Source organism: Anabrus simplex, chromosome 4 (genome assembly GCF_040414725.1).
Source record: "Anabrus simplex isolate iqAnaSimp1 chromosome 4, ASM4041472v1, whole genome shotgun sequence".
Taxonomy (NCBI): domain Eukaryota; kingdom Metazoa; phylum Arthropoda; class Insecta; order Orthoptera; family Tettigoniidae; genus Anabrus; species Anabrus simplex.
In genome coordinates this window covers 221,651,839-221,666,338 of record NC_090268.1, presented here as the reverse complement: position 1 = coordinate 221,666,338, position 14,500 = coordinate 221,651,839, and the positions used below count along the sequence as shown (strand labels likewise).

Genomic DNA, 14,500 nt, shown 5'->3' with positions numbered 1-14,500 from the left:
GGATCATGGCTCGTTGGGTTGGTAGACACAGTTCCGATAGCCTTCTCGTTCCAAAGGAATTTACAATGTGTTATAAGAACTTCCATGTTGAAAGAGGTCTTTTAATGTACAAATCTCATCTTATCTCCTACATGCCTGCAGTAATAGTTGTTCCCAGGTTACACTCGATGGTCATCCTGGAGAAGTTCCACAACAGTGCTGAAGCTGACCATCCAGGGGGAGAAGAAACATTTCAAGCCATCCACCGACTGTTCGTTTGGGTCATCATGTGAAAGGACATCAAGAACTATATTTGGGGATGCTACATTTGTGCCTGTGTCAAGTTGAGCAACCATAAGGCAGATTCCAGCTGCCAAGGATGATAACCATGGCATCTTTGGGAGGTCATAGCCTGAAGGGCCCACATCCTAGGACACCGAGGGGCAAAGTTGAACTTTTGGTAGTCACTGTCCTTTTCGCTATACCTGAAGCATAATGGGAAGGATCTCCACGACAACATATCAACTGTGTCACCAGATACTTCCCAGCAGAGCCAACTACATTGTACTGGTGACCGAGAGATTCGATCGGCCCCCACTTCCGGTCAAGATGACACAGCAGTCTCACTCACTGAATGGCAGCACAACCAGCAGCAAGGCATCCAGAGGAAGCATCCAAAGACCGAAAAGAGAACACTTGCCCAGGTTAAGGCTCTAGATGCCAAAGAAGACCAGGTCTTCCTACCAGGCCAGAAGGTACTGCGGCATAATCACCCAGTCAGTGACAAGATTGGTGGATTCTAAGCAGGCCTCACACCAAAAGTGGACTGGACCCGTAGAAGCGGATAAACGGTTAGGTCATGGAGTGTACTTGCTAACGACCACCCCTCCAATCAAGGGCCACGCGGTGGAGCTACAAGTTCAGTTTGAGCCGGATGCAGCAAGGAAATCTGTTCCAGCTGAAGTAGAAGTGGGTGGGCAACGGTGTGGTACCATTGACCCCAGACATTGGAGCAATCCAGCCACGACAAGGAGGAAACCAAGCTCACCAAGAACTGGGCCAAGGAGACTCTGAACCAAGATATAACTTGCATCTTTGGAAGTGTTGACAACAAGTGAAAAATAGTTGTATATTATAGAGGGAAAAAATTATGCAAGTTAGGTTATGTGTATAACTAAAAACAACTTTGCAAGTACAGTGGAAGTCGGCTATAGCGAGTATGGCATATAAAGAGAACCCTGTTATAACAATTTTTTTGCTGTCTCTTCAAAATTTCTATATTAAACTGTGTATTATCCTTCGGTTACAGCAAGAGTCCTATCACTGACGCATCCGTTATTTCGAGCGATTAAGCGCGCACGATTTTTTTCCGTTACTGATATTTATGCACCCCAGCGATTATGTTGCATGCGATCGAATACCTTCAGTACTGTTTCCTCGCTATGTCCAGTAGCGAGTTTTCTCATTGTCATTCAAAGGCGATGTTGGAGTCTATTAGTAATATTCGCAGCCGGGCTGAGTGGCTCAGACGGTTGAGGCGCTGGCCTTCTGACCCCAGCGTGGCAGGTTCGATCCTGGCTCAGTCCGGTGGTATTTGAAGGTGCTCAAATACGCCAGCCTCATGTTGGTAGATTTACTGGCACGTAAAAGAACTCCTGCGAGACTAAATTCCGGCACCTCGGCATCTCCGAAAACCGTAAAAGAATAGTTAGTGGGACGTAAAGCAAATAGCATTATTATTATTATTATTATTATTATTATTATTATTAGTAATATCCGTCAACTGCTGTTCTGTAAAGAAATTTTGAAATGAAAGGGAACATATTTTCATAATAAATGCGTAAATAACGTGTCCGATAACAATGGTTAACTCGTTAGAAATAAAGGCTAACTAAATGATCGCTTAGTTTTAATGCTAAATACTGCAATTAAGTAAGAATGGGATACACCTCGAGATATGGCAGAGTGCATAATTAATTTGAGAGGTTAGGTAATATTTTCTCACATCTGGTTAAATTATGGATAGGCTATTATGTAAATTTATAGCGAGGTTTAAATTTCTCTGCTGGCGCTTGAAGTGTGTTTTCATCATACACATTGTATGGTTAAGTTAGGATAGGCGACACTGTTTGAATAAGAAAACTGAAATGTTTGCCACAAAATGCAATCGATCATCTTTGATACGGTATAGTTTTCTCACTATGTGCATTTGCGAGCTCTCTCGTGACATTCGATTCGATTAGTAATACCTGTCAACTGCTGTTCTCTAAAGAACATTCAAAATGAAAGAGGATAACGTTTTCGTAATAAATGCATAAATAACATGGCTGATAGCAGTTGTTAACTCGTTAAAAAAAAACTGTAAACGATCTCTTAATTTTAATGTTATATACTGAAATTAAGTAAGAATGTGATACACCTCAAGATATGGCAGAGTACATCACTGATTTCAGAGGATAGTTCATATTTTCTCGCATCTAGTTAAATTTCAGAAAGGCTAGTCACATGTAAATTTTTAGTGAGGAGGTTAGCATTTCTGTACAAGCGTTTCAAATATGTTTTATGATACGTATACGGTTAGGTTAGGTGATGCCGTTTGAAGAAGAAAACTGAAATGTTTGCCACAGAAGCCTCTGGAATGATACCATATTTCTCTAGATCCAAGACTACATTTTCTTTCTCAGAATCTCATGCGAAAAATGAAGGGTTGTCTTGCATTCACGGCCTAACAGTAATGAATACCACTGGTAGCTACCGCGATAACCACTCTGCTTCTTTTCACCCCCGTATGCACACGCACACACAAAACTTGTCAACAGTAAACGACCACCTCTTTGTTATACATCGCTAGCCGTGACAACCAGTTGTACAGTGCCTGTGTGTAACATCACTGGATCTCGGGAAATAGTGAAGAGAGAATGACGTTTTATTAGTCTCTACAAAAACGTTTCTCAAATCTGCAGTATGACATCAAAACATGCGAGCCTTTGAATTCTTAGAAAGGCCACGGCTACTCAGTGGCAGAGTTGTAACACGTCTGCTCTATCTGACGCTTAGTAAAATTTAGTTTTATAGACGGCAGGAATATTTTTGTGATGGGTAGTCGTATTGTAAAGATACATGGAACAGGTATTGCCGGCGAATTTTCAACGGCTTCTCGTCGATATTATGATGCCAATTTTAAGTTAATGGTTATTAAACACTCAGAAATGTAGGATAATTGTGCAGCCGTAAGAAAATATGGCATAGACCTCACTAAAGCCAATATTTGGCATTAGCGTGAAGATAGCTAAAAAATGCATACTGTATAAAAAATGCATTCAGTGGTCTGTAACAAAGACGCTTCAAAGAAGTTCAGGATGAAATTGTGAGGTATGTGCACGAAAAATGCAAGGGCGGAATGGCCATACGGTTGTGCAGTAAAGTCGTTCGTTGACCTTCAACATCCACGATTAGGCCTATACATCGCGCTAACTGCTGAAGGCGGCCAAACCCAAACAGTTGTATAGACAACAAGAATATTTTTCTGATGGATCATCGTATTGTAGAGACGCATGGAATAGGTATTGCTGGCAAATTTTCAAGGAGTTCTCTTTGGTATTATGATACCAGTTTTAAGTTAATGGTCCTTAAACGCGCAGAATAAAGAATAATTATGCAGCTGCAAAAAAGAATACAGCATAATAAAAGCCAATGTTCGACGTCTAAAAATAGTCAATGCGTACTGTACAACAAAGGCATTCATATGATTTTACAAAGCACTTTCTGAGCCTGATTGAAAATTTTTGAATGAAAAAGTGGGATTTGTCTTGGATTTGGGGAAATACGGTACTATAATTTTATCAAACATACATTTTCACCTAGTATCAGATTTTGAAAAATAACAAACAAGTAAGCCGGAGTGTAGATATCATCCACGGAAACGCAAGTCTTGAACAAACTGTGTGTGTTGGGGGGGGGCATGTATCAGAGGTTAGGTTAGTTTTTTTTTTTTTTTTGCTTGTAAATCATTTTTCATGTGTACAAATCATTCAGCAAGCTTACTGGTTACACTTACAGTATGTGACTATAATAATAAAATAATATTTTTTTTGGAAAATTCATTGTAAGTAGATTACGATTTCATGCCCTATCACTTCTAAATAACAGTCTGCTTGTCATTGGCCCGTTTAACACCCACATTTCTAGTAATCATAACTATTTCTTGAAAGTAGAAAGTTCAGGCTCACTAAAAAACAGAAATGCAAAATTTAGTCCTAAAATGCTATTTAAAAAAAGACTGTTATCAGATAATGAAAACTCCTGTTTGTTTTCAGGGGAGTACATTGCACTGTATCAGGTGCAGCGTAGTATGTTGCGCCAACGAGCCCAGGAGAAGGACGAGCAACTGACTCGCCTGAGGAAGGACCGTGAGGAGATGAAGACCAAACTGAAGGAGCTAACGAACCTCGTAGAGACGCTGGTGGCTGGCAAGTCGGAGCAGCACGAGCTTCAAAACCAAGAGCCGCAAGGTGAGGAGTTGAATAGCTGATGTTTTTCTTAGAATGTGCATGGTTTGTTAGTTGCGCACTTGCACACAGTGTTATATTTCCAAAGAGACCCGCTTGATGCCCAAATCTCTGTGGTCTTACACCGTGGTTAGCCACGTCGAGTCTCATTGTGGAAAAATATTCACCTTCAGATTGTTGGCTGGCAGCAGTCTCTAGATTGTGTGTCAAAATCCTGGGTTCAATTCCAAACCTCTCCACAGTGTTCAAATGTAGTGAGATTATAAGACACTGTTGATAGTGATTTGTGAGCCTCTGTGGCTCAGGCGGCAGCGCGCCGGTCTCTCACCTCTGGATATCATCATAATCATCATCATCATTTCTTCACTCCAGCAAGCCGGGTGCGGTTGTGTACGAGCCTCCTCCAGTTTGTCCTATCCATCCACAGATGCTGCTCATGTGTGCGACACCAGTTCACATCTCTAATTTCAAGGTCCTTCATTATCTGTTTTTCCCAAACATCACGAGGTCTTCCTCTTGGTCTCTTCGCAGGAACATTGTGGTCAAAGTATGTTCGAGGAGTCCTGTGAGGGTTCATTCTTTTCATGTGACCATACCATTGCAATCTCTTCACTTCTAGAGTCTCCAGCAAGCTTCTTTCCCATCCAAGCTGTTGTCGGATATCCACATTCCTTATTTTATCCATTTTTGTTTTTTGTAGACAAGAACGGAGAAACTTCATTTCTGTTGCCTGAAGACGACTCTTTGTTGGTCCAGTAAGTGTTGCTGCTTCCAGGCCATACGTCAGTATAGGTACTAGATATATTTTGTACAAGCTGATCTTGGAAACTAACGGAAATGTTTCATCCCAAAGTATTTGACATACAGCGTGATAGAATTTGGAAGCTTTCTGTATTCTGTTGCTAATCTCTTGATGTGTGGTATTGTCTGATGACAGAAAAACTACCTAAATACTGGAAGTTGTCTACAATATCCATCTCCTCATCTCCAATTCTTAGATGAACAGTTGGAGAGTTTCTACTCATCACCAAGCCAACTGTCTTCGTTTTGCTGATTTTGAGACCTAAGGTTGTAAAAGCTTCATGCCAGAGATCTAGTCTAGTTTGTACTTCAGCTTCTGTCTCACCCCATACCATTACATCATCAGCAAAAACCAGGGCATTAGTTGTTGGATCCTTTCTCTTAACTGCTTTTAAAACTTCATCCATTATGATTATGAAGAGAAGTGGTGAAAGACAAACTTCCTTGCTGGACTCCACTTTTCATTTCAAACCAACCTGACCTTCCATCCTAGACCTGGACACAACACTTGGGTTCATCATATAATCGTTGTACTCGTGCTATGATGTCATCGGGCACTTATGTCTCTAACATTCCCATATATGCCTGCGTGGTACATGGTCATATGCTTTCTCGACATCCAGAAAAACAGTTATAAGTGTTTTACCTTTTTCCCAATAATTCTCATAGAGCATTCTGGTGGCAAAAATGAGGTCTATAGTTGATCTATGAGGTCTAAATCCATGTTGTTCCTCCTCAAGTGTAGGTTCAACATATTTTCTAATCCTGCTCTCAAGGATGGATTCGTAGATTTTAAGGCCATGTGACAGCAGAGTTATACCTCTGTAGTTGGTACATTTCTTTCTATCACCTTTTTTCAACAATGGGATGATGACTCCTTGCTTCCAGTCACTGGGTATTACATTCTCTTTCCAGATTCTATTTAGTACCCTGTACATCCACTGTTGTCCTACCTCTCCTAGTGCTTTGATCATCTCAACACTTAATTCATCTGATCCAGTTGATGTGTTGTTTTTCAGCTTAGATATTGCTGTCTCTACTTCCAACCATGTCAGACCAGTGGTATTTGTGCTGCCAAAATCATAAGGCTCGTCATCTAATGGAGTGACATTTCAGTTCAGCAAAGTTTCAAAGTGCCTTTGGAACTCCTGTAATATTTTGGTCTTATCCCTAGTCACCTCACCATTAGGAAGTTCTACAGATTGGATAGATTCATTTTGAGTTCTTCTATTCCTAACAATACTGTATAACAGTTTTTTATTTCCATCCTGCATTATTTTGGTAGCCAGATCTTCCTTGCATTTCTGCTTTTCAGCTACAACCAACTGCTTGACCTGTAATTTTTTTTCTTTCTGTAAAGTGACAGCTTCTCCTCTATTTCGTGTTGATCTCCCCACGTTCTTGCTTGATATAAGGATCTTCTTGCACAATTTCTCTCATTGATAGCCTTTTTAATATCATTCCACCAGGCAGTTTCTTTAGGTTTTCTTATTTGACTCTGTCGTCCACATACTTTTTCTGCTGTACCAACCACAACCTTCTTTAGAGTATCCCATTCTTCATCTACCAATTTCAGTTCTTCTCTTGGCAACAACCTGCGGACACCTTCACCTCTGGATACCGTGGTTCAAATCCCAGTCACTCCATCTGAGATTTGTGCTGGACAAAGGAGAGGCGGGACAGGTTGTTCTCTGGGTACTCCGGTTTTCCCTGTCATCTTTCATTCCAGCAACACACTCCACTATCATTTGATTTCATCTTTCAGTCATTAATCATTGCCCCAGAGGAGTTCGATAAGCCTAGGCAGCTGGTACAATTCCTATCCTCGCCGCAAGTTGGGGGCTTCATTCATCCCATCCCTGACCCGGTCATTTACTGGAAAACAAGTTGTAGGTTTTCAATAGTGATTTGTACTTTGGATGGAGATGTTAAGCCTTGAGCAGACTTGTTGATGTATTTGAAAAAAAGTAGGCTGTGTGGCAGCACAAGATTTCATCAGCATCATTACACACTGCACAGTACCAGTCATCTGCGAATTAACATAAATTAAACCAGGGGCAAGGCTAAATAAAAAAGAGAAAGTATTGATTAGGTGGAACCTTTTTATCATTCATTGATTGGATTCTAATAGCTTCACGCACTCCCACACCCACAAAATAGAACATACGTATCCACACTACAGGGAATTTCAGGGCAATACATAACACGACACAAAATAGTTAACATGAGAGAGCGATCTCCAAAAACACTGGCCCGAAGAAAGATCATCATCATCATCATCTGCAGTTTCTGGCTGTTGGCAGAGTCTGCTTGAAACATAAGCCTCTCAATCTCCTCTTGTCTTCCCACCACTTCTCCCCAGTCACTCTTGCCCAGTCCTCACCTCTTCTCTGTACACACTCTTCCACTCCTTTTATCCACCTGTCTCTTGGTCTTCCTGTTGGTCGTTTACCTGTTATCTCCATTTCGTGCATCCTCCTCAGTATCCTTTCCTCTGTTATTCTCTACATGTATCCATACCATCTAAGTCTAGATGTCCCCCTATTCTTCTTTTACTATATCTCGATCCTTCTCATTTCTCATCTTATCCAGTCTTGTCACTCCTATCCTGCTTCTCAGAAATTTCATTTCACTTGCCTGTATGCTATTCACGGCTCTCTGCCTCATTACCCAAGTCTCAGCTGCGTACATCAGAATAGGTATATAGTACATCCTGTATATCACCCTTTTGCATCTCTGAGGGACATCCTTGCTCCAAACCAGGCTTCTGACATTTTTCAGGAATGCTCCTGCTTGTCTTCCACGCTTGATTATTTCCTTATTTCTTCCACTTCCCAAGTACTTGAAACCCTCTACCTTCCTAAGCTGTTCCCCTCTAAGCAATATCCCTCTCGTAAGTCTCTCCTTCTGTCTAGTTGTTATCACTATCTCGCTCTTTTGGGCATTACATTTCATTTCATATTGTTCCACTTCATCTACCCAAGCACCTAACTGTTCCTGGATATCCTCTTCCTTTTCTCCCCAAACTAACAGGTCATCTGCAAACATCATCACTTTCATTTTTCCTTCTCCAATTTTTCTTGCCACTTTTGTCATTATCTCGTCCATTGTTACTACGAAGAGCAAAGGTGACAGAGCACTTCCTTGTTTTAATCCACCTTTTTGCTTAAACCAGCCTATTTTCTTTCCTCCTGTTTGCACATAACTGACACTCCCATTGTACATCTCCTTCACTCTTTCTATGGTCTGTTCGACACCTTTTCTCTGTAAGGGTTCCCATACCTTGTTTCTACACACACGGTCATAAGCTTTCTCAAAGTCCACGAAGGCCATCACAAGATCCTTACCCCGTTCATAATGACGCTCTTGTAGCTGTCTTACAGCGAATATAAGGTCTACTGTAGAGCTTTCTGATCTGAAGCCATACGGCTCTTCTCTTAACTTTTCTTCCACCCTCTTTCTGATTCTATTCTCCAGAATCTTCTCAAACACCTTTGCACAGTGGCATATCAATGTGACTCCCCTATAGTGCTTAAACTCTTTTCTATTCCCCTTCTTGAAAATGAGTATGATAACCCCCTTCTTCCAATCTTAAGGGGTCTTCCTTTCCTTCCATACTACTTTCAACACACAATAAAGCCACTCTTTCCCTACCTCTCCTGCTACCTTCACCATCTCAATACTCACTTCATCTAACCCTGGGGCTTTCCTCCTTTCATCTTGTCCAGTGCTAGCTCCAATTCTGCCCATGTTAAGTCATTTCCTTTTTCCATATTTCTTACTTCCTCCCTGCTTCTACTTTCCTCCTCAGTGCATCCTTTTGGGTTTAGTAAATCTTCAAAATGCTCCTTGCACATTCCTTTGAGTTTCTCCATTTCCTGCACTTCATTTCCCTTTTTGTCTATCATTATAACATCTTCCCTCATGCCTTTCCTTTTACTCTTGACCATTCCATACAGAACTTTTTTATTTCCTTTGCTATACTTCTCCATCATGTTTGTCCACTTTTCCATCCATTTTTTCTTCTCTGTTACAACCTTTTTTGCTTCTTCCTTTTTGGTCTTATAATCTTGTCTTGTCTCCGTTGTCCTCTGTTGACACCCCACTCTGAAAGCTTTATTCTTCTCCCTAACTGCCGCTTTGACTCTCGTTCCACCATGGGGTCTCCTTGCATCTTTTCCTGGCACTAGTTCTCCCACACACTTCCTCTGCAGTTTTTACTAGTGTCCTCTTGAATCTTTCCCATTCTTTCTCTCTTGTTTTTGTATCATCTGTTGGCAAGTTCAATCTTATTTTTTCCTGGTATCTGGTATTCTTCCTTGTTTTCTTTTTCCTTCAGTTTCCATATTTTGATACGTCTTTCCTGCTTCTCTGTTCTCTTTTTTTTCTGTCATTTTTCTCAGTTTCATTACCAATAGTTTGTGGTCACTATTTAGGGCTTTGATGTTATTACCTTTACATCTATAACATTCCTCTTCATTTCCCAGTCGTATAAAATCAAAATATAAACAAACACTAAAACAACTCCATTATTATAAGCCAGACACCACCAGACGCCTCATCAGAAGATATTTAATATGAAGACGACCATTACTCGCAGATGAATGCTAAATGGAAACCTATACAGGCGTCAAAAGATAAACGCCAAGCATATTATCCATTTAAATCTTCTAAATAAGTTGTTAAATCCTGTAAAGGGAATTTCACCAACCAACACAGCCATCTTGTCCGTGCACAAGATTCCAGCCATCAGCAGAGTGTACAAAATGCAAGGAGATAACATGCCACCAGTTTGGCATGTGCTGCTATCTAGTGCAAGATTTGTGAAAATTAGAGTAAGATTTTGAAGAATTAAAGCCCAAGTCACACAAAAACATAAACGCTGAGTGTGAGGTGGCTCATCTCCTACTTGTGAATAAGATATCCTTATTCCACACAGTTTCACACCCGTACAGAATACTGTACATCGCAACTGCGAGCTCACTGTGTTACCTTCACTGTACCTTGATTCAATCTCACTTACTATGCTACCATCCTGGGACAATACACATCCTATATACTTGAAATTATCTGTCTGTTCTAACATTGTATCCCGAATGTGACATTCAATTCTTAGGTTTCTTCCCTACTGACATCACTTTCATCCTAGAAATACTAATTTTCATGTCCTACTCGCTGTACCTATTTTCAAGTTCCAAGATACTAGATTGCAGGCTTTCAGCAAAGTCTGCCATTAAGCCCAAGTCATCGGCATAGGACATATTACTTCATTAACAGGTCTTGGTGAATAATACAGTGCAGCACCAGAATACTGATGTTATTATTTTGCTTCTCAAATCCTCCCTGCTTGTTCACAACTGTAATGACAGCTTGAAATGTGTCCACAATAGCACAAGTGTTAAAGACGAAGTACATCTAATAATTCTCTTATAAGCTGTTCTAACAAAAATTAGAAGTTATCTCATGTATCATTCTGACATAATGTGGTGCAATAAAGAGATAATCTCGGAGTTCGATGCATCAGCCGATTTAGCATTTCTTATTGTGCACTGCTGGACTCCTGAATGACATGCTTCTTCATCAGTAAGATACACACTTCATAAGATGCTGTAAAATTTCATTTCTGAGAAGAAGAAGCTTTTTAAAAAATTGACTTTTTGTTTCTGCAGTTTTAATTTTTTTAAATCTGAAACTAATGTTCGCAAGATTATTTAATTTTTGATGGGATTTAGTTGTAATGTCTCCAAATGTTGAATTCTTTCATCACAGATACCACTTGTGAACATACAAGGCATTCAAACAAGTGGTCAAGGTCATTAAATTATCTGTCCTTTCCTTTCCGTTCCTCAGTGTATTAAGACTGGCTGTGAAATCCAAACTAAAACACAGCTCCAAAGTAAAAAAACACGCCACTTGATCACATCGTCCTTTACAGACTATGTACCATAAGAGGCCATGTCAGTTAGACACGACGACAAGGTGAAGTGGAACGAACCTTCAGCTGTGCCTTGCTTATGATTATAAATGTATTGTTGATAAACTTAACCATAATAGGTATTTGTGTTTGTTCCTCTACTGATTTGTCTAAAGCTATTAAAAACTATTTAAAATAGTATGTGCTGGTCCACCTTGTCAATACACTTGAAATGTGTCCGACGCAATAGCAAACATGTTTCAGGAACATAAGATACACACTTCATAAGATGCTCTAAAATTTCATTTCTGAGAAGAAGCAGCTTTAAAAAATATGGCCGATTTTGTTTTTGCAATTTTAATTGTAAATCTGAAACTAATTTAGTATTTTAAATAGTTTTTAATAATGTATTGTTGCAAGATGATGGGGAATGTGAAAATATAGGTGGTGGATGGAAAAGAAATGTGAAAAATTTCTGGGGACCAGTTTATTAATGAACACGGCAGATCTGGGCTTGACCATACTGATTTAGTGTATTAGAATTCTGTCTCTGATGATGGTCCACCATTTAATTTTGTGCTGTTCAGACAGTTCTGTGACAGGATTGGAATAAAGTTTACCATGCTCAGAGTAATGAAATAGCAGAGTAGGTAGTCCTATCAATTAAAACTTATTTAAAAAAGATAACTGATAGTGTTGAACTAATATGAGTTTAGTAAATAAGGTCTAAAATATTTTGTGTACTTGCATAATACACCCTGCTTAAAAACTTGAGTTACTTTGCCTGACCTTCCGTCATTGTGAAAGCGATAATTTTCTATTGCATTTACTCGCTTTATTAGATCTACATATACTAGTAATCTGGCTAATACAAGTCATTGGGACTTGGCGTCTGTCCCTTGGTTTATCCTCGAATGATCAACTTCTTCATATTTTCTAGTCTCCTCATTACATTGCCAAATTATTTCATTTTACAGAGCTGAATCTGACGTGACATTTTCCTTTAAATTTTAAGCTCTTTTAGAATGGAGTTGTTTGTGTGGTGATAGGTCTATGGAATTATCAACATCCTTCTCATTTTGGTTGAATTGATGTAATTTTTCTCCTTTCTTAATGTCCAGGTCTCGCATTCATACATTACTATGGAAAATACTAGACAGTTCAGTCTTATTTTCTACCGGGCTGTATAGTTGCAGTCGCTTAAGTGCTGCCATTATCCACTATTCGGGAGATAGTGGGTTCAAACCCCACTGTCAGCAGCCCTGAAGATGGTTTTCTATGGTTTCCCATTTTTACACTAGGCCATGGCTGCTTCCTTCCCACTCCTAGCTCCTTCCTGTCCCATCGTCGCCATAGGATCTATCTCTGTTGGTGCAATGTAGAGCCAATTGTCAAAAAGTGTTATTTTCAGGTTCTTGGAAATCTGTCAGTCCTTCCAAAGTTTAGGTAATTTTTTTCATTTTCATTGTCACTTTAGCCAGATTGCATCTTTGTTTTCTCTCTTCTGTATAGATTTTGTGCTGTGTTTATCTCACACAGTTGTATCTTGCTGGGTTATGAATTTTTGAATGTGTGAATTATATTTTGGAAGTAGGGGTATGTTGCTCTCCAGCTCTGAAGGTGATGTAGCTTAATCTAATTGCGTTTAGTGTAAATATAGCAAAACGATGTCTAGATCAAGTCTGTGAAGGAGGTGATTAATTTAGCAAAGGATCTTCAACCAGTTATGGTGAATCGGTGCGTTTGGAGTTCTTCAACTTGTGTTGCTGATTAACCACTTGCCAAGTGAGTAACAAATGTGATGAAAGCGAGAACAGGACCTGTCACACACTAGAGTGATAGATTTGAAGCAAAATATTATTTATTTTTGTACAGTGCGTAATGATGGCTAAAATTGCTTCGTGATCTGCTGTATGCTGTTAGGCTGTAGGAAAATTGGTAATCCCAAGGTGTAACCTATAATAATGTACGAATGCATGGTCATTTTTAGATCCTTGTTCTCCATTTTTGTATTTGTGCTGTTTTGAAAATGCGGGTGAAGGCTATGGCTGATGGCCTTAATTTTTCATCTCTGTACCCTTCCTTCCCCGGACACATCATTCACCCCTTTTTTTTCACTAACACATTAGAAAGTATAAAAGAAACCAACTGTAGAGTGACATATGCTGTCTTTATTCTCATGTATGACAAAATTAAGAGCAACACAAAGTTGTGTGATCATAAGAGGTATGATTCACCACAGACTGCTTGAGGGTATTTTACTAGGTGAAGTGTTGAGAAACTGAGTTCCTGGCTTCAGTGGTGTTTGAACCCACCATTTCATGAACACAAGCTCATTTTCCCTCTGTTTTCTCAATGTTATCAGTTCTTGCAAGATGTGTTGACCACCCTGCAAGTTCTGAGGGCAGTATTATTTCTTCTTGCTATAAATGTCAACTGGTCCTTAACTTAAACCAGCTGCAACATATGGAGAAATGGGTCATCAGTCAATGCCACCCTGTACTTGCTACCCCTACTGTTTTTACCACCTACACTTCCCTCAAAAATTAACTTCATAAGTCTTAAGATGTGTGCTCTTCATTAGTGATCCAACGCACCCATCTTATGTAAGACGACATTTCAAACGATTCGATTCTATTCTCTTTCTAGTTATTGCTCATGTTTCACTTCCATACAGTGCCATGGACCAAACAAAAATCATGAAAAGCATGTTTCTAATGTGTTTGAAGTGAGCTTGTGCCAGTCTGTATTTTATGTCCACTTATCTATCGATACGTACGATAAACGTGATGTTCTTTTGCTAGGTCTGATGAACGGAGACGTAGACGTTCCCGAAGAACCTACAAATGAAGCTGCAGGCAAGATCATGGCCCTGCTGTCAGAGATTGGGAGCAGTAATCTGGTAGAACCCCAGATGAAGGGTCCTGATAGCTTTCATCCCTGTCCCTGGTGCTCAGGAAGACTTATTACTATATAGTGTTCAGTATTTTTTAAGTGCTATGTAAATTACTGTTCTTTAAATAAACTAACCTTTGTACAGTACTTGCTTTTGTTATTATTGGTATTGTAAGTGATCAGAGCTCAGAACAAAGGATGATAGTAATAACAACACTAGCGATACATATAAAAATATACTAATAATACTAGGATTAATAGAATAATATTCTTTTAGAGTTTTTACTGTTATGTTTCATGAAGACTTTGCTCCACGTCCATAGAAGGGAAACTCATCCGACCAGGACTACAACCGTTTTGGCTCTAAGATATGTCCTTCATGTCCACATGTCTATGAGTTCTT

The 14,500-nt window shown here is 39.6% G+C and overlaps 1 protein-coding gene across 1 annotated transcript in view; it reads left to right on the top strand.

Moving 5' to 3' along the window:
• LOC136871787 (golgin subfamily A member 2) overlaps window positions 1-14,244 on the top strand; it is an 88,254-nt gene extending 74,010 nt beyond the window's left edge. The window contains exons 13-14 of the mRNA XM_067145372.2: window positions 4,296-4,490; window positions 14,007-14,244. Of these exons, the coding sequence (XP_067001473.2) occupies window positions 4,296-4,490; window positions 14,007-14,179 (368 nt within the window). The 3' untranslated portion in view covers window positions 14,180-14,244. The remainder of the gene's footprint in view (window positions 1-4,295; window positions 4,491-14,006) is intronic.
• Window positions 14,245-14,500: the final 256 nt, after the last annotated feature.